The sequence below is a fragment of the Stenella coeruleoalba genome (assembly GCF_951394435.1).
Source record: "Stenella coeruleoalba genome assembly, chromosome: 16".
NCBI lineage: Eukaryota > Metazoa > Chordata > Mammalia > Artiodactyla > Delphinidae > Stenella > Stenella coeruleoalba.
The window spans coordinates 16,118,055-16,138,018 of NC_137162.1; the positions used below are offsets into that span (position 1 = coordinate 16,118,055).

The 19,964-nt window shown below is 40.2% G+C and overlaps 2 protein-coding genes across 14 annotated transcripts in view; one reads left to right on the forward strand and one right to left on the reverse strand.

The window, feature by feature from the left end:
* TDRD1 (tudor domain containing 1) overlaps positions 1–13,346 on the reverse strand; it is a 45,985-nt gene extending 32,639 nt beyond the window's left edge. For 4 of the 13 annotated variants that reach the window (XM_079899363.1, XM_079899367.1, XM_079899361.1 and 1 more), the window contains exons 1-3: positions 6,662–7,738; positions 5,221–5,551; positions 3,011–3,090 (exon numbers count right to left, since the gene is read on the reverse strand). In XM_079899363.1, coding sequence (XP_079755489.1) covers positions 3,011–3,090; positions 5,221–5,551; positions 6,662–6,739 — 489 coding nt within the window. In that variant the 5' untranslated portion in view covers positions 6,740–7,738. The other 9 variants (XM_079899364.1, XM_079899369.1, XM_079899365.1 and 6 more) reach the window with 9 other exon arrangements.
* A 4,909-nt stretch (positions 13,347–18,255) lies between these two features.
* The window catches only part of CCDC186 (coiled-coil domain containing 186), a 48,830-nt gene continuing 47,121 nt past the window's right edge, over positions 18,256–19,964 (forward strand). Inside the window, exon 1 of the mRNA XM_079900310.1 lies at positions 18,256–18,444. The gene's annotated coding sequence lies outside the window, so the exon portion shown is untranslated. The remainder of the gene's footprint in view (positions 18,445–19,964) is intronic.

Here is a 19,964-nt window from a genome sequence, read left to right on the forward strand (position 1 = left end):
ATCAGAGGCAGAAATTACCGATATCAGGAATGAAATAAGGGATATATTACTACAGACCATGAAGATATAAAAATGATAATGGAATACTTCGAACAACTCTATGTAGACTTCACAATGTAAGCAAAATGGACCAATTCCTGAAAAATCACAAATTATCACAATATGAAATAGATAATTTGAATAGCCTTATAAATATTAAGGAAACTGAATCATAATTTTAAAACTCCCCCCAAAATAAATCCCCAAGCCCATATGGTTTTTACCACCGGAGAATACTACCAAATGTTTAAAGAAGAATTATTTAACACCAACTCTATACAATCTCTATTCCAGAAAACTAATATTACCTTGATACCCAAACTATACAAAGACAATAAAAAAGAGAAAATCACAGACCAACCTCTCTCATGAAAATGGATGTAAAACATCGAAACATGTAAAACATCGAAACAATATCAGATATAATTCAGCAACATATAAAAAATAATTATACACCATGACCAACTGGGGCTTATTCCAGGGATGCAAGACTGGTTAAATTAAAAAAATATATATCAATGCAATCCACCAAACTAACAGGCTAAAGGAGGAAAAAAAATCACAACAATATCAATGGATGAAGAAAAAGCATCTTAAAAATTTCAATACCTATTCATGATATAAACTCTCAGAAAAGTAGGAATAGAGAAAACTTCATCAACTTGATAAAGATCGTCTGCAAAAATTCTATAGCTAACATTATACTCAACAGTGAAAAGACTCAGTGCTTTCCCCCTAGGTTTGGAAACAAATATGTCCACTGTCACCACTCTTAACATAATGCTAGAAGTTCTAGTCAGTGCAATAAAGCAAGAAAGGGAAATTAAAACCATATATTTTAAAAAGGAAGAAATAAAACTGTCCTTTATTGGCAGATGATATAATTGTCTATGTAGAAAATTGCAAGCAGTCTACAAAAAAATTCCTAGAATAAGTGACTCCTGGAAGGTCACAGGATATAAGATAAACATGTGAAATCAACCATATTTTTATATATTAGCAATGAACGTGAGGACACATGAAATAAAATACATAACAGCATTTACAATCAATCAAAAAACAATACTTAGGTGTAAATCTAACAAAACGTGCACCGCTGGTAAACTGCAAACCACAAAGTGAAAGAAATAAAAGAATATCTAGATAAATTGGGAGACAGATTGTGTTAATTGGAAGATTCACCACAGCAAAGATGTCAACAATTTTCAAATTGATATACAGGCTTAATACAATTCCTATCAAAATTCCAGCAAGATTTTTTGTAGATACAAACAAGATTGTTCTAAAATGTATACTGGAAAGGAAAGAAACTAGATTAAATGATTTTGAAAAAAGAAACGGAAAGTGGGAGGAATCACTGTACCCAACTTCAAGACTGACCATCATAGCTCCAGTACTGTGTGGTATTGGTGGAGGGAAAGACCCATAGATCAGTGGAAAAGAAAAGAGAATCCAGAATAGACCCACACAAATTAGCCCAGCTAATTTCCGACAAAAGTGCAAAAGCAATTCAGTGGAGGAAAGATAACATTTTCAACAAATGGTGCTGCAGCAATTGGACATCCCTAGCCAAAAAAAAATTAACCTCAACCTAAGTCTCACAACATAATTAACTCAAAATGGACCACAAGTTTAAATATAAAACTACAAACTTTGGGGGGAAAAACCCCCAAAACTTTCTGCATCTATAGCAGCAAAAAGTTCTTAGACTTGACACCAAAAGTATAATCCATAAAAGGAAAAATTGACCAGGACCTAGCTAAAAACTTTTGCTCTGCTAAACATCTTGTTAAGAGAATAAAAAGACAAGTCGGAAACTGGGAGAAAATATTTGTAAATCACATATTTGACAAAGCACTAGAATCTGTAATATATAAAGAACTTTCAAAACTTGGCAGTAAAAAAATAAACAATCCAAATTAGAAAATGGACAAAGACATGGAGAACATTTCACCAAAAAGGATACACAGATGGCAAATAAGCACATGAAAAGATGTTTATCATTAGCCATTAGTCAAACAAAACCACAATGAGCTATCACTACACAAATGTGACAATAGGGAAACTAAAAATAGTAACACCACCAAATGCTGGTGAGGATGCTGGGTGCAGAGAATCTGGATCACTCATACATTCTCAATGGGAATGTAAAACGGTATAGCCACTCTGGAAAACACTTTGGCAGCTTCTTAAAAAACTAAATATGCAACTACTATATGACCCAAAAATGCACTCCTGGGCATTTATCCTAGAGCAAAAACAAAAATTAAAAACTCATGTTCACATAAAACCTTACACATGAATGTTTACAGCAGTTTTAGTTATAATAGCCAGAAACTGGGAACAATCCAGATGTATTTCAATGGGAGAATGTTTAAATAAGCCACAGAATACTACTCAGCAATAAAAAGCACTGAACTATTGATACATACAGCAATCTAGGTGAATCTCCAGAGAATTATGCTGAATGAAAAAAATCCAATCCCAAAAGGTACATACTCTATGATTTCATTTATATAGCATCCTTGAAATGACAACATTTTGGAAATATGGATTAGGTTAATGGTTGCCAGGGCTTAAGAAGGGGGTAGGGGCAGGAGGGAAGTGGATGTGACCATAAAAAGGTGCAGAAGAGATCCTTCGAGTGATGGAAATGTTCTGTATCTTGCCTGTATTATGTCAATAGCCTGACTGTAATATTACACTATAGCTCTTCAGCTTATTACCATAGGAAACAACTGGGTAAAAGCTACAAAGAATCTCTATTATTTCTTCCAACTGTAGGTCAATCTATAATTACCCAAATAGAAAAAGTTGAATTTTATTTTTAAAAAGATACTAGGCTAGAGATAAGACAGTCTGACCTTGAACAATACCCGCAAATTGAGTAATTCTTCATTAACACGATATAAAAACATGTTTAGAATTTTTTACCCAAAAACACAAAATAGAAAAAAAATAAATAACTTACACTATTTACTTCTTTGGGTGGTGAATTATTTCCAACATTTAATGGTGACACAGAGTTACCTGGGATGTAAAACATAATGCCTAATAAAGGTCAAATATTACTTTATTCCTGAAAATGTACAGCAACATAATTACGCAACATTCAGATAATAAAGCTATACCATAATAACCTTAAAGCTACACATAAATAAGTAACATCCTACTTTTCCTAATGAAAAAAAAGGATTTGTTTGAAATTTCCTTGACTACTATATACCTCACTGTGAACTTTTCTCCATTCACGAAGGCAACAAGTTACCAAGCTTTTTGAACTCCAGACTCTATACCCTTAGAAATTACTGAGGACCTCAAAGAGCTTTTGTTTACATAGCTTGTAACTATCAATATTTAGCATTATTAGAAATTAAAACTAAGTATTAGAAATTTCAAATACTAGTAGTTGAAATTAAAACTAAACATTTAAATATATTTACTTAAAAATAATAACTGCATTACATGTTGACATGGTTTTTTAAAAACTATTTTCCAAAGCAAAAAAAAAAAAATTGTGTGAAGAGTGGCACTGTTTTACATTTTTGCACATCTCTTTAATGTTTGGCTTAACCAATGATAGTTGGATTCTCATATCTGCTTTTGAATCCAATTTGTTATGATATGTTGCTTTAACTGTGAAGTAAATCTGGCCTCACACACATACATGGTTGCAAATAGGAGTAGTATTTTATGGCTTTCTCAGGTAACTGTGGATATTCTCCTTTAATTCACCCCAAAACTCAAGTGGTAGTTTAAGGGTTAGCTGCAATGTGGAATCTAAAACCGTTATCAATAAACTTTTCATACTGTTATATTAGAATCCATTGATTTATCTTGCACTTTAAATGGATTTTTACCCATGCAGGACTACAGAGCATCATGCATTGGTCTTCAGGAAAAGATTGAGAAACTCCTGAGTTATGCAGATCTTCCAAATGTTGACACATTTCATAAGACAGTACCGAAAAACCTTATGTGTTAATATCACCATGCATCTCACCAGAAAAGTCTTTTAAGTATTGGGAAGCTGTCAAGCTCAGAGTGGCAGATACACATTTCCTGAAATTCTCATTTTTGCTTGAAAGCTTGCACTTTATCATTAGCAACAAAACACTGTCAGCTGTTTTCTTTGACGAGACAGGCTCACTTTGTCCATTTTTGAGAAAATGACTGCCAGATATCTAAGCCCGAATGACCACAGTGTGTCATTCTTTTCAATTAAAAATGACGTTCCAAGGAAAAAAAGTTTCCATTCAGCTCACAACTCAATCACACACATGCTTTTCATACTTCAGTAAGCAGCAAAAGTTAGGAGCAATTCCCATTTTGTTAAACAAAACACTAAAAATACCTGTACACAAGGCTCAAGACTTACTAATAAATTTGTACTGCTTTATCAAGGGCATTCTTAAGTAAAACTGACCCTTCTGGGTTGTTTTGTCTTAACTGCAAGGGCATGAAAATGAAAAACAATGACCACTAGCCCAAGCTGGTACCTCTGCTAAAGGCAAGTTAACAAGGTGCCAGAGTCTACTCACCTTTGCTTTTGCACCACCAGCATAAAGTCAGCACAGTGAAAAAGAGCAAATAATGTTTTAATATTATTAGGAAAATAGTTGTGACTCCAGAGGCCCAAGGGCCATACTCTGAGAACTACATCACCATAATATTAAAAGATCACATCTCATACACATTCACAGAGGCTAATTCCACCAGGCCCCAGTCTCCTTAAAAAGCAGATTTTTAGAATTAAGACTAAAGGAATGATTTAAAAAATCAAATGAAACAAGTTAATGTCTTAGACATACCTTTGTGAGCTATTACATGCATAAAATCTGCATAGTATTTTTAGAATACGGCCGATCTTTAGAACATCCATAAAAAGCCAGAGTGTTTGGTTTCTACATTCCCAGTATGTCTCTGGATTGGGGCAGGTGGGGAGGAGGGAGGCTTGTCTGTAGACACTTTCTCCTCAGGAATCCTTCTGTGATTAATGTAGCCAAAGGTAGCTACTTGGCATCTGGTTTTTCCTTCTAAATTAATATGTATATGCAAATCCTGTAAGTTAGCCATTTGGCTGTTCTGTTAATAGCACACTGGTGTATAGTTACACATACTTTCGATAAGTCGAAGAAACCATCAGAATCAAGTAGTATTAAGCCTACAGGTTTTACTCACCTGTTGGCAGCATCGTCCTGTCTCCTTTGGATCCAGCCACTCCTCCACTGATGCCATTAGAGTTTGAAGATTCTGAATTGTCTTCCTGACTAGCCAGATACTGTTTGGTTTGCTCACAAAGCAAAAAATTTTTCTTTTTATTTCCATTCTCTGGGTTTTTCAACCTGAAATTAGGATGGTTAGGATGTCCTCCGGTACTTCTTAAAGACTCATGCGGTGGAAGCTTGCTTTCATTTTTCTCAAAATTAAATGGCTCTGTCATTTTACAGCTAGATGCCTCCAAATTATTTCTTGACATCATATTAAGCGGCAATTTAACATTCACAGAAGTCTAAGGGAAGAAATGTATTAAAAGGCAACTTTTAATTCCCAAAGTAGAAGCACTGCAGGGCCAGGTGATTTCTCTTTATGTAACAGCTCTTTCTCATCAACGATTCCAAAGCAGATGTAACTGTAACCATGATATCAAAGCCTGTTCTACAGGCACAAGAAAAGAACGATTCTTTAAGTACAAACTCCCAAGTTTAACAGAATTCGACAACGGGCAAATCAAGAGACATCAAAAGAGTTATCTCTGGATTCGACACCATTCCTTACTTTAAAAAGCTTCTGGAAACAACATGAATAGAAAAGGACCATCAAGTTTTAAACGAAGTACTTCCGACCTAAAGCCTACAACTTAATGGTGAAATACAATAGAGGGTAGTGTTTAGATCAGGTCATCCCCTACCTGTCTAGCCTCTCAGAATCCCTCTATCCTCCCCTACTTGTTGCTCTGCTATGTCTTTGACTATGCTGAACCAGGTCCCCAGAATGCCCTCACTCTCTCATCAACCTGGTCAACCCTTTCCTTCCTAGTCATCCTTCACAATTTGCCTCAGCTGATTCCGGTTTGGTCTGTTTTTCCCAAGTCCTCTGTTTCATAATGTCCAGCTGGGCTTCCATAAATTGTAACTTGTATCTACTGCTTTTAAGGACTTATCTGTGTGTGCCCTTCACTGAAAATAAGGTACACATACTGTTGCAAAGCGCTTCTGAGAAACCTCTAATCAGACATTATGTGGGCTTGTTGTTTCCCTATTACTCCTTGAAAATACTAAGTGTTTGCACAGAGGAAGTAATATAAGTAGACAAACAACTCTTATTTTTAAGTAGTGACCTATCGCTTTGTCTTTAGCCTGAAGACAAAACTTCTGCCTATCTTCCCCAAACTGCTCAGGAAAAAAAAAGGCAACAGATAGCTGAAACTGGTATGAGTAATAGCTAAATATTATTTGACCTTATTTTAAATAGAAGATAAAGAGCAGAAAAATCCTCCCTCGTGGTGTCCTAAAACTTCTATCTCTGCTCTAAATCAGGCCCAGCCTAATTCAATGACAGTACAGAAAAGATAATGAAATTTACAAAAAGAAAGAAAAAAGAAATACACAAGCAGACTTACAGGTGGGAAGATCCCTAATAGAAGGCGGGCAGATGGGCAGCTGTGGCAGGAGATAACTGTAGCTGTCAGGGAAAGCATACCTGTAGCAGATATGTTCAGGTATACCTAAACTGAAGGATCAGATTGAGAACTACTATGAAGGATGCAGTAAGACAGAAATACTGTGAAATTACAAAAGGAAAATAACTTCCAGGGGATGCTGGGTGGCGATGTGAATATTGAGTAACGCTAGACTCTGTACAAGAAATATAAAGAACATGCATTCAAATTATTAGGACAGGCTTCCCTGGTGGCACAGTGGTTGAGAATCCGACTGCCAATGCAGGGGACACGGGTTTGATCCCTGGTCTGGAAGGATCCCACATGCCGTGGAGCAACTAAGCCCGTGTGCCACATCTACTGAGCCTGTGCTCTAGAGCCCACGTGCCCCAACTGCTGAACCCCGCACGCCTAGAGCCTGTGCTCTGCAACAAGAGAGGCCACTGCAGTGAGAGACCCATGCACCGCAATGAAGAGTGGCCCCCGCGCTTCCCTGGTGGCGCAGTGGTTGAGAGTCCACCTGCCGATGCAGGGGACACGGGTTCATGCCCCGGTCCAGGAGGATCCTACATGCTGTGGAGTGGCTGGGCCGGTGAGCCATGGCCGCTGGGCCTGCGCGTCCAGAGCCTGTGCTCATCGCAACTAGGGAAAGGCCACGTGCAGCAACGAGGACCCAACGCAGCCATAAATAAATACATACATAAAATTTAAAAAAAAGTATTAGGGCAACTACCACAAGGACAAAAACAAAGCATAACTTTAAAATCACAATCCAACAGGGAAAAAAAAATTCAAGTATGGTAAACAGAAAATATCAAATAAGATGACAGACCCCAGCCCAAGTAATCTAAATATCAATGATTCAGTCTCAAAATAGAAAAAGAGAGATGGACCCAGGGAGGAAAATATCCAGATACGTACTGTGCACAAAAGGCACACATTAAACAAAATACATGGTAAGCTTGAAAATAAAAGGACTAAAATATGTGCTATGCAAATAACCAAAATAAAGTTGGGCTGCTAATATTAATAGCATTAACAGCAGATAAAATAGAACTCAAGGTAGAAAATATTGGGATAAAGAGAGATATTTTACATTGGTAAAAGAAACCCTCCCAGGAGAGAGAGGGGCCAGAAATCTCTGACTCACAATGACATCGCCTTGAGATGTATAAAGTAAAAACTGATTAGAAGAGAAATGCAGTCACAATGAGGACACACCTGCTTTAGACACATAATAGTCAACAGATAGAAAACAAGCAGTGATATATATTTTACTAACACAATAAACCTGATCTAACAGGGACTAATACAACCAAGAACATTCATTTTTCCAACGCTGAGACATAATGGGCTACGAAGTCCACTTCAACTAACTCCAAAAGAAACTAGTTCCAAACGGGCCATGTTCACTCATCACACTACACAAACCTCCATCTCAGATTTTGCTTCCCAGAGAATCAGTGTGCAACACCCACACTGGAGGATGAGGAGTTTGGGTTTTATTTATTTTTTTATTTCTGGGGATCTTAGTTCCCCGACCAGGGATCAAACCCGTGCCCCTTGCATTGGGAGCTCTGAGCCTTAACCACTGCACCACCAGGGAAGTCCCTGTTTTATTAAAGTGGTAAAATACCATAAACGAAATGATAGCAAACATGATTAAATGAACAATTAAAAACTTACAAAAAACAGCAAAGAGGTCGGAAAAATAAGTACTAACACAAAGATGAGAAATTTGATACTTTTTAAAAAGTGGGATAAATAGGAAAAACATCCAGACACTGTAGCAGACACTGTGGGTAACCGACCCAAACATCACCTTCTACTTCTGATTTGCCAGCTTGAGTTAAATACTGGCCATAATCAGAGTTCTGAGTGGAGCTTCTCAGAAAGCTCTCTCCTTTCCTGATGGACAGGGACAGATTCGGCTAGCAGGGTCTTTCACTTCTTTCTTCCTGCAACACGGACCTGAGGCCTGAAAATATATCACCCACAATGCAATGAGAAAGCAATAAGCATGAGAAAGCAGCACACCCTCAGGACAGTGGAGAGGAGAAGGCAGAGTCTGGTGTCCCTGGCAGAAGCCCTGACTCCAGCCCTGATCTGCCTAGGCACAGCCTTGCTGTGGCATCAGAAAAATACACCTTTGGATTTTCTGCTATTTGAAGCCCAATGGACACAGATACCAATAAAAAAAAATGAGCAAAAGGCATGAAAGGATACATAGAGGATGAAGATTCATTGATGAACATAAGGGGGAAAACATTCAACCTCATTTGTGACAAAAAAATTCAAATTGAAATAACTATATATTATTTTCTATACAGCATAGGTGCAAGTAAAACACTCATTACTGAAGGGAATATAAATTAATATGTTCTGCCTGAGAAATAAGTTGGAGATTTATATATGTACATGTGTATTATACATAATATAGTTATATAATATATATGTGCATATTATACATATATAACATATAATATATATTCTTAAAAATATCCATAGCCACTCACCTGACAAGTCTATTCTAGAAATCATCCCACTGAAATAATCTTAAATATCAAAAAATACGGCATGTATAAATATCCATTTAAAATAGAAAAAAAAGGAAAAAAGTTAACAGTGATGCTTCTACTACACAGAATATTACACTACCATTCAAAATCACAGCTTTCAAAAACATTGTAAAATGTCTATTAGAATGGCAAATGAAAAATCAGAAAAACACTGTATATTCAGTATAATAACTGCAAAATAAAAAAGAACAAAACTCCATGTAAAAAGAGATGAGTGAGATACATTAAATTTTAAATAACAGTGTTCTGGGGTAGGTAAGTTGAGGAAATCTTTTTCTTTTTCAATCTTTTTCATTTTCCAAGTTATATTTTAGGATTATTTACTTTTATATAAAAAAGCATCTTAAAGATTAAAATATCATTGCATGTTCAAACTTTTTTTTTCGTAAACTGTGGTTAATTTTAAACCAAATAAAAGATCACAGTAATATTTAAACCACAAAACCAGGGTACAGACACTGTTTCAAGACACCATTGGGACCCTCAATACACAGCCTTTAACTTCTGAAATAGCTTTTCTAACTTTGTCCTTATTAATAAGGCTGACAGTCAATCCTTAACTCCTCACTACCCTGTAGAGTTACCTATAGACAATTATTTTAAGTTGCTTGAGTGCAGGAACCATGTCTTACTAAAACAACTTACAAAAAACCCTCTGATTTCCCACAGTGCCTACCACCGCGTCTGGTACAATGCAGCATTCAAAAGATACTCGTATGGGCTTCCCTGGTGGCGCAGTAGTTGACAGTCCATCTGCCCATGCAGGGGACACGAGTTCGTGCCCCGGTCCGGGAAGATCCCACATGCTGCGGAGCTGCTGGGCCCGTGAGCCATGGCCGCTGAGCCTGCGCATCCGGAGCCTGTGCTCCGCAACGGGAGAGGCCACAACAGTGAGAGGCCCGCTTACCACACACACACAAAAAAAAGATACTCGTATGATAAAACTATCTAAAATGCACTATTGCACTGTTTTCCTGACAACCTAGACAGGGAAAGTTAAATTCACTGTCTGAAATTTCATCTAGCAATCTTAAAGGGAGAATTATACCATGCTATGAGGTTTACTGAAATTTAATAGCAATACTTCATGTCTTACCTCAACTCTTCCAAAGTCCAAAAATTAATAAAGTTATTTGACTTTAGGAAGGATAACAATCAGTTTTAGACCCAATGTAAAGTGTAAGCAGCAAACAAAAAGGATTTAAGCTTAAAAGAAGCTCCACCTATGGTGGAATATTTAGGTTAGAATTTAGGTTATCTCACTTGCCTCACCCAATTTAGGAATTTTCATTACAACACCCAGGGCAAATAGACATCTAGCCCTGTCCTATAACTAGAAGCTTCTAACTTCCTTTCATTTTGGACGGCCAATTGTACTGCATGCTTCTTTATAAAATGGTTCTCTTCCCAAGTGACTCCTGCTGCTGCCCCGTGACCCCAACCGTTCAAAGATCTGAAATGGCCACCATGTCCACTTTCCTCCAGGTCCTTAATCTTCTAGACTTCTCACAATTCAGCACTTTCTCTAGTTCATCCGAAACCCTCATACAGAAAGGACTCTCCTAACAGCACAGGATTCTAGATGTGGGCCAACAAAGGGTCAACAGGAGAATCACACTATCCCTGACTCTGAAAGTTACTTCTTCCTATGCACTAGCTTTTGGAGGGAAGCCTGGACTACTGGGAGTACCCATAAAACTTGCACTCATCTAAAATCTTTTGGAATTTAATTTTTTTTAAATGTGTAATTATCATACCATGCAATTGTCTTTTTTCTTTTAATTTACAGTTCTGTGAATTTTAACACATATATAGATTTATGTAACCACCACAACTGGGATACAAAATACACTTTTAAAGCTGAATTTGAACATTAAAAAAAACTAAGAATGTGCGTTTATCCTTACTTGGCTTCATCGTGTGTCAATCACTGGGGCATATTTGAATCTGGAGAGGACAGGCCTTATACCATAGTTCTATGTTTCCCAATCTTGGGTTGCAAACTTCTGGAATATACAGATACAGAGGTGTGATAGATATTGCTTTGGGGGTCATACCTTGAGGACAGGCTTACCTCACACAGTTTTAAAATAAGCAGTTCCCCCATATACAATCCACTATTTTTTACACGCTACTAGTGATGAATAAAATATATTTATGATAATCCTCAAATCTACAGTAATTAGTTTTGTTTCCTTAACCAACACTAGAGATTAATTAGAAGGGTTCCCAAATTTCTTTAAGGAATCACTGATGTAATAAAAGAGCAGTGGAATGAAAGTAACTAACTTCTGCAGTTCTACAGGCAAAAATAAGGCCTTGGTTTTGTGTTGTCCTTTTGTTCTGTACTTCATGAATTGATCTCAGTAAGACTTGATGCTCCCCAAGGGGCAAAACCTTTCTTTTACTCCCTTGAAATCCAACTACCCTTCCCCTAGGAAGCCCAGAGCATCCCAGGATACACTGTAAACAGTGACATAAGGCCTCTCCTGTCTTTCCAAGAGACCACAACCTAGAGGCTAGAGTAAACCCACAGTGAGTTAATTCCTTTAATACCAAAAGTGCATGCAGCAGATACTTAACTAATACTTTTTCTTCTCTGTTTGCTTTTGTCCTCCTGGTAACCCCCTGCATTCAGAGAGAATGGCTATTCAAAGGAAACAGTTTTAAAGCTATGAAACTCAATGGTTCCACAGAACACGAGCTTTAAAGTCGGTCAGACCCAAGTCTGAGCAGTCTCATCTTCCTCATTTAGCTATGCTACCTCAGGCAAATCACTTCATCTTTCTAGGATTCAGTGGCTGTTAAGTGTGGCCAGAAGTAGTAACTTCCTCACAACACCTAATCATGAGGATTCAATGCGACACTGCATGTAAACTACCCAGCACAGTGGCAGGACCTTACTAAATCCTTAAAATGCAGCCGTTATTTTTACTTTACTTCTATACCACTCCCACACACAAAGAATTTCTTCCACTCAGGTGGAATTAGTTTGCACACTGAAAACGAAACTAATTTGAGGATTAAAGTATTACTATTTCTTTATTCCTACAGACAAGGAAGGGAGACCTGAGAAGGTTTAGCAACTCGCCAAAACCACGAGGACCAGCGCCATTACACAGCTAAGATGAAAACTCACGTCACATTCCTAGGCCGTGCAATTGCACATTCAATAACCGGACGGCTCAATAAGGGAACCAGAGGCCAACAGAGCAAGCATATTTATAGCAGGGGCTGAGTGCCAAGAAAAGCGACTAGTACACAGCAGACATGCTATAAATACGTGTTAAATGAACCAGTGTTGCCTCACCTATATGTAAGCGAACGCTGCGATGTATCTTCCTTTCTACAGTAGATAAGTAGGGGGAAGAAGTCTAAAAAGTATTGTCTGCACTGTAGCTTTGAGTTAAATGAAGACATTGAATCCACGAACCAAATTGTTTTAGAGTGAAGGGGAAAGAGGTCCTCCAATGGGATGCAAGCGGATGTTCACACTTTGGAGAGTCATGCCTGGAAGTATTAACTATTTTCCAAATCTGCTGCAAGGCCCGCATTTGCCCAAAGCTCAACTCCCACGTCTCTCGCCCCTCCTCCCAATACGCCCCTCCTCCCAAAACCTCCCACCCCAGACCTGCCTTCCCAGCCAAAGCTCCTAGGGCTTCTCTCAACCTTCCGTACTCATACCCGCTCAACGTACGACCTAAACGTTCAGCGCCCAACATCCGGCCCCAACGACTGAAGCTCCGTAACCCTCACGCAGTCCCTTTCGCTTCCCCATGCGCCTGGGAATCCTGACCTGGAAAGAGGCAAAAGGGCCGCTGACCCCGACCAGCCTCTGAAACCTGGCGGTGGTGGCACCTGCCCGTGTCCCGGAGCCCCGGCCGCCGGATGCGCTCCCCGCGCTTACCTCGCTCCTGACGCCCAGGCCGCTCTCCCGCGGCAACGCGCGCCTGCGCAGTCCGCATCCACGTGCTGCCGCTGCGGCGACGTGAGCTCTCTGCGCGTTGGGAGCTGCGCCCTGGGCTTGGCGGCGCCATTTTTGTGCTCTAACGTTGGTACAAAAGCTGCAGGGTCAGAGGGAGGTCCACTGCGGTAACTTAAGATAGTCGTTTTTGCTTTTTCTAGAAAGGAGTCCCTGGAAACTCCAAGGGACTCCTTTGGGCAAAATGGGCAAAAATGCAGACCTTGTCTCCGCAAGGGTCACTTGAGTTATATTAATCACTTAAAGTCTTAAGTTTTCTCAAATCAATCCACTGCTTCTGCCTGCACGTGGAAACCAGGTACACGTGATCACAGTTTGCCCTGAGAGCACGTGATTATAGGTTGATGTTGCTCAAAGAAAAAATATTTTTAGCTATTTTTTGAACTATGACCTTTAAAAAAATTCAGAAGAAAAAGGGTACCCTTATGTAATCATCACCCAGTTCAATATTATCAATTTACGGTCAATCTTGTCTGCATCTGTACCCCACATACTCTCCATCCATTGTTTTGAGGCAAATTCCGACTTGTATATTGTTTTCTTTTTAATAGATTTTATTTTTAGAACAGTTTTAGAAATACAAATAGACTGAGAAGACAGTATGGAGAATTCCCACATAAGCCACACCCAGTTTTCCTTATTAGTAACATTATATTAGTAGGATATGTTTGTTACAATTAAGGAACCAATATTGATACATTATTACTAAAGTCCATATTTTATTTAGATTTTCGTAGTGTTTACTTATTGTCCTTCTTCTGAGCCAGGATCCCATTCAGGATAACACACTTATTTAGTTGTCATGTCTCCTTAGGCTCTTGGCTGTGGCAGTTTTTCAGACTATCCGTGTTTTGATGGCCTTCCCAGCTTCCAGGAGTAATGGTGAGGCATTTTTGTACGATGCCCCATTGATGGAATTGGTCTGATATTTTTCTCATGTTAAGAGAGTAGTTATGGGTTATTAGCAGGAAGACTACAGAGGTAAAGTGTCATTCCTATAGCATCATATGAAGGGTACATTCTATGAGCATGATTTATGACAGTTGATATTTTCCATGATCACCTGGCTAGTACTTGTCAGGTTTCCCTACTATAAAGTTACTTTTTTCCCCTCCCTTTACATACTATACACTTTGGAAGAAGTCATTATGTGCAGTCTACACCTAAAGAAAGAGGGTTATGCTTCACTTCCTTAAGGGCAGAGTACTTACAGAAATTATTTAGAATTTTTTAAATATAAATTTATTTATTTTTAGCTGCATTGGGTCTGCGTTGCTGTGTGAGGGCTATCTCTAGTTGCGGTGAGCAGGGGCTACTCTTCGTTGTGGTGTGTGGGCTTCCCATTGTGGTGGCTTCTCTTGTTGCGGAGCACAGGCTCTAGACATGCAGGCTTCAGTAGTTGTGACACATGGGCTCAGTAGTTGTGGCTAGCGGGCTCTAGAGCGCAGGCTCAGTAGGTGGGCTGCATGGGCTTAGTTGTTCTGCGGCACGTGGGACGTTCCCAGAGCAGGGCTCGAACCCGTGTCCCCTGCATTGGCAGGCGGATTCTTAACCACTGTGCCACCAGGGAAGTCCCTATTTAAAATTCTTTTGCATGGGAGATTTGTCTCGCCTCTTCTATTTATTAGTATATTCAATCATCTCTATCAGTAGGAACTCATAGATATTTATTTTATACTTTGGGTTATAATCCAATACTACTTTATTTCCTTGCTCAAATTCCAACTAGGGCCATTGGAAGCTCCTTCAGTCCTTTTTTTATAAATTTATTTATTTTATTTATTTATTTTTGGCTGCATTGGGTCTTTGTGCTGCGCATGGGCTTTCTCTAGTTGCGGCGAGTGGGGGATACTCTTTGTTGTGGTGCGTGGGCTTCTCATTGCAGTGGCTTCTCTTGTTGCGGAGCACGGGCTCTAGGCACTCGGGCTTCAGTAGTTGTGGTACGCAGGCTCAGTAGTTGTGGCTCGTGGGCTCTAGAGAGCAGGCTCAGGAGTTGTGGCCCATGGGCTTAGTTGCTCCGTGGCATGTGGGATCTTCCTAGACCAGGGATTGAACCTGTGTCCGCTGCATTGGCAGGTGGATTCTTAACCACTGCGCCACCAGGGAAGTCCCTTCAGTTCTTTTTTGTTCTCCTTTGACATACTCCCATCAATGTGGGGTTGTTTTTATTTTTTTGAGCACGTTCTTACTTTCTGGGACATTGTATCTTTACATCCATATATATTTAACAATGTATTTTTAAAAGATTATGACTGTTAAAAAAATCACCAAAATTTATCCCACCTTTAAAAATAGTTTCCTAATGTCATCAAATTAGTATTGAAAATTTCCAGATAGTCTCAAATGATTTTTAACAGTTGGTATGGTCAAATCAGATCCTACATTTGCATTCAGTGATGTATTTTAAAAAGAGATTTCTTGCAGCTTATGTATTGAAGTAACTGCAGTTTTTCTCACAATTTTGTTGATTACATCCTCTCTAGCAAGAATACTTCACAGGTGGTGTGTTCCTCTATTGCTCCACATCAGAAGACACTTAATATCTAGTCCTTTCTCTTTGGGGGATATTAAAATTAACTTAGCAGGTTCTAATGTTGTCAGACCTATCCATGCACTGTAAAGTTTCCAGTCAGCTTTTCATCTAATGATTCTGGATTCACTGATGATCATTACCTGGATACATTATTTCACTAGGATTTCCAAAATGGTGATAGTCTATCTTTTCCTCTGCATTTATTACCTGAAATTCTATAAAGAACTTTCTCACATCAACTACTTGGCTGAGATTCAGTTTGTAACAGAAAAGGTAGGATGCTTTATTCTTTTATCAGTTTTCAGAATGTGATGATTCCTTGGCATCCTCCAAAGGTGACCAATGACATTTTAAAAAATCAACGCTCATTGATTTTTAACCTGGTAGATGTATCTCTATTGCTGTTATTTTTGAATGCTAAAATTGTCCTATCTTTGACCAGTGGGAACACCTTTGAATTGCCTCCTGAATCTTTTTGACACAACTCCTATGATCTTTGCTTTCTTCTTTGCTTTCTGATACAACCAAAATGTCCTAGGCTTTCTTGTACATTTCTTGCCCCAGATGTAGATTTAGCCCTTGAGCTTCAAGGATCCCAGGTGACTTTTAGAGGTAAATTATATTTAGAGATGATAGGAGAATAGGGGTGTGCATTGGGTTGATCATTGTTCTAGGCCTTTCCAGTGGACAGCCTTTTTTTTAAATGGAAATGAAATGTGCCATGAGTTCATACTGATATTTCTAAATTCAAATTTAGGATTGTAGTATTTTTACTTAATTTCTTTGATTTTTATATGTGTATTTCCTTTCTCCAATACTGAAAATCTTGGTTCCCAAGGATTACATATACGCTTTATACTAATATATTTCAGAAATAACAGTATGAATGTTATTACTGACAATATGCACACTGAAAAAGCTTAAAGTTTCTTTTTTAATTTTCCCCCTTGGAATAACATCTCAGTAGGAATATTTGGTCAATTTATTGTTTAAAAGTCAAATCATTTCTTGGGACTTCCCTGGTGGCTCAGTGGTTAAGAATCCCTCTGCCAATGCAGGGGACACAGGTTCGAGCCCTGCTCCAGGAAGATCCCACATAGCCTGTGTGCTGCAACCACTGGGCCTGTGCTCTAGAGCCTGCAAGCCACAACTACTGAGCCCACGGGTCACAACTACTGAAGCCTGCACGCCTAGAGACTGTTCTTCACAACAAGAGAAGCCACCGTAATGAGAAGTCCACGCGTGGCAAGGAAGAGTAGCCCCCGCTCTCAGCAACTAAAGAAAGCCCGCGCACAGCAGCGAAGACCCAACCAGCCAACAACAACAAAAAAAGCCAAATAATTTCTTTACTGTCACACTTTCACTGCATAATGTGCTTTAATCAGTATCTTCATTTAAGGAGGGAGGTGCCATTTCCTGTTGAAAGGAAAGAGGAACAGAGTTACAAAATGTTGAATTTTTTAAAGTGGGGTTTGTTTTTTGGTTTTGTTTTTTAGGTTTTTGTTTTTGTTTTGCCAGCAGTTAGTATCAAAGAAGTTTAACCGAAAAAGAAGTTTTTCTTTATAAACTCTTGAATTGACTTGTCAGAATCAACTATATTCACGCAGGAGTTGTATGTAAGATATCTTAAAGAACAGCACTTAACTGGACAGAGTAGGTTTGCAAACCCTCCAGACTGAAACTGCTCTCACCTTACTTCTCAGGACGCGATTAGGCAACTATATTGAATACACATCCTCCACCCACCCCGGCCCCCAGTACACTTTTTAAAGTTTTTTGCTAATTATTGAGCTGCTCCAGCATGTCAACCCCGACGCTGCGTGCGGGGATGAGGACACTTCCAGCGCTCAAGGCTCACAGTGCAGTACAGGCGACGAACGCACCAACAGTTTATTATTAAACAATGGCAGTAGGGGCCGCGTGGTGGACTCGAACGCGGTGTTCTGGAAACCCCCAGAACCTCTCCCAGAGATGAACTGTCTGACGGGCAGGTAGGCTGCTCTTGCTGACGCCGCCCACGTCAGGTGCAAGACACGCATCAAAGCTTGCAAGTCACAATTTTGAATTCTCATTTTTATAACTTTATGTCCCTGACTATAATGAGTAAGGGCCAAAGGGTTCAGAGGGAACATCTCCAAGGAGCACGCTCTACAGGAAGCAATAACCTGCTTGGGCCGGGGAGGGGCGTGAGAGATAGGACGGAACTAGAGGCGGGGGAACCGGTTCGCCGGGTCGACCGGGGATGCGGGGTGGTGGGGGGGTGCCCAGCAAGTCTAACTCTGGTGCCTGGCGCTCCCGGGGTAGGAGACAGCGCTGCGCCGGCCCCGCCCACTGCAGACAGGTTACCCAGGCACCAAGGGGCGTCGCGTCACGCCGCCCGCGCCGTGCTGATTGGCTCCTCCAGGGAGCCCCGCCCCCTCAGCTGTAGTGGGGCCGGCTTCAGCGTCGCCGCCATCTTTGTTGATGTGTCAGCTCTGCGGGGGCTTGGGGAAGTCGCGGCGGAGGGAGCTTGGTGTCGGCCCTGTTACTCATCGCTGCCCCCCGCCCCTGCACTTCCTGTTCTTCTGGACCCCGTTATGGAGAAGTTGGCCCCTACGCGGGAATTCCAATGGCCTCTTTAGGGGTGTGGCCTAAGGCTCGAAGAAGTGGGGTAAGTGCCTGAGGGATGCCAGGGGCGGGCCGGGGAGTCGCGGTGGCGGCGCGGCGGGCTGCTCACCTTCCGCTCCGTCGTGCCCACCTTCCGCGCCGTCGTGCCCACCTTCCGCCCCGTCCTGCAGGTCCCGGGGCGGCTCCCTGCCTGGCTTCTCTAGGGGGCGAGGCGAGCGCTGGGGGAAGGAGTTCAGAATCCCCTCCTCTCCCTGCCTCCCTTCCTCAGTCCCGGGCGCCGGGGCAGGAGGCGGCCGAGGGGTCGCCGGGGGCCGTGAGGGCCGCGCCTCCAGAGTGGTGCCTAGAGAGCGGCGGAACTTGGGCCGCTTGCCCGGTCTCCTAATGCGAACTGTAGCTAAGCCCTACCTGCTCGGCCATCCCTCATAGACTCAGTCGCCTATTTCTCCTTTCCTCTCCAAGTTCACTGTGTATGTGTTTTATGTTGACTGTTAGCGACTCTTTAAACTCTCTTCCAAACACTTCCATTACTGTGATTTTAAGTAATTTAGAGACGATTCTTTGGGATTGTGGATATGAGAGAAATCGTTCTTGGTGTTTATGTTGCCTTTTTTCCAAGGACATCAAGGCATTTGATAAACCTTGGTTGGTAAGGATCATGTTTCAAATTTGAGCCTCTCTCAAACTTGTAAAATGGTAAAACCCCTTCTACATGTTCCCTAGTAGCAGTCTTGGGGAACAGGTGTAATTATTGCTTGGCTGTTAACAGTTTAATAACTTGAGCTAATATTTACATTTTGATATTGTTTTGAGGAAAGAGGCCTGGATTTGGAACATTTGGATTACCTTTGACATGATAATCTTGTTACTTAGGAGCGTTGTTTAGAAGGCCATGCAGCCCCAGGCGTTTGGCAGTTTTCTCCGTGTATGCGTGTGTAACGTGCCTTTGATGCCTAGCTTTGTTATTTTTTCCGAAATGATAGGTTGGGAGTTTTTCTAAGGAAATTGTGCAGCAAATTAGTGGAAGTGTTTCAAGAGGTGTGCTGGTAGTCACTCAAAAAGAAAAATCTATTAAGTGTTTAGGTATGGTAGTTGTGGGTGCAGCCTTCCCAACCACTAACTACACTGTCATATTTGCAGTGTGTGGGAAAGGTTAAGGTTCAAGAGATATTGATAGTAAAACTGAACTATCTGCTTGTGTATAACGTCTGCTCGTCTCTGTACAGCTACTTTCCAATTCTTTACCCATCATTACACAAATAGAAAACAGTGATGATTGGCCTCTTTTTTTTTTTCTTCCTTTTTGGTCTTTTATTTTAAATTCAGTGACAGTATTGAGTGATTAACAAATTTTGCAGTATAAAGAATTAAAACTCCTTATTACATTGTAATAAGCAAGCATGTATAATTACTGAAGATTCTACCTGGAAATGCCTGGATTGTGTTTATATTGGTTTTATTCTTTTTAAGACCTTGTCTAATTCCTGATACCTGGATATAAACTCAGAGGTTTCTTTAAACAGCGGAGATTCCTTAGAGTTTCATTGGTATTTCAGAGGCTTGTTC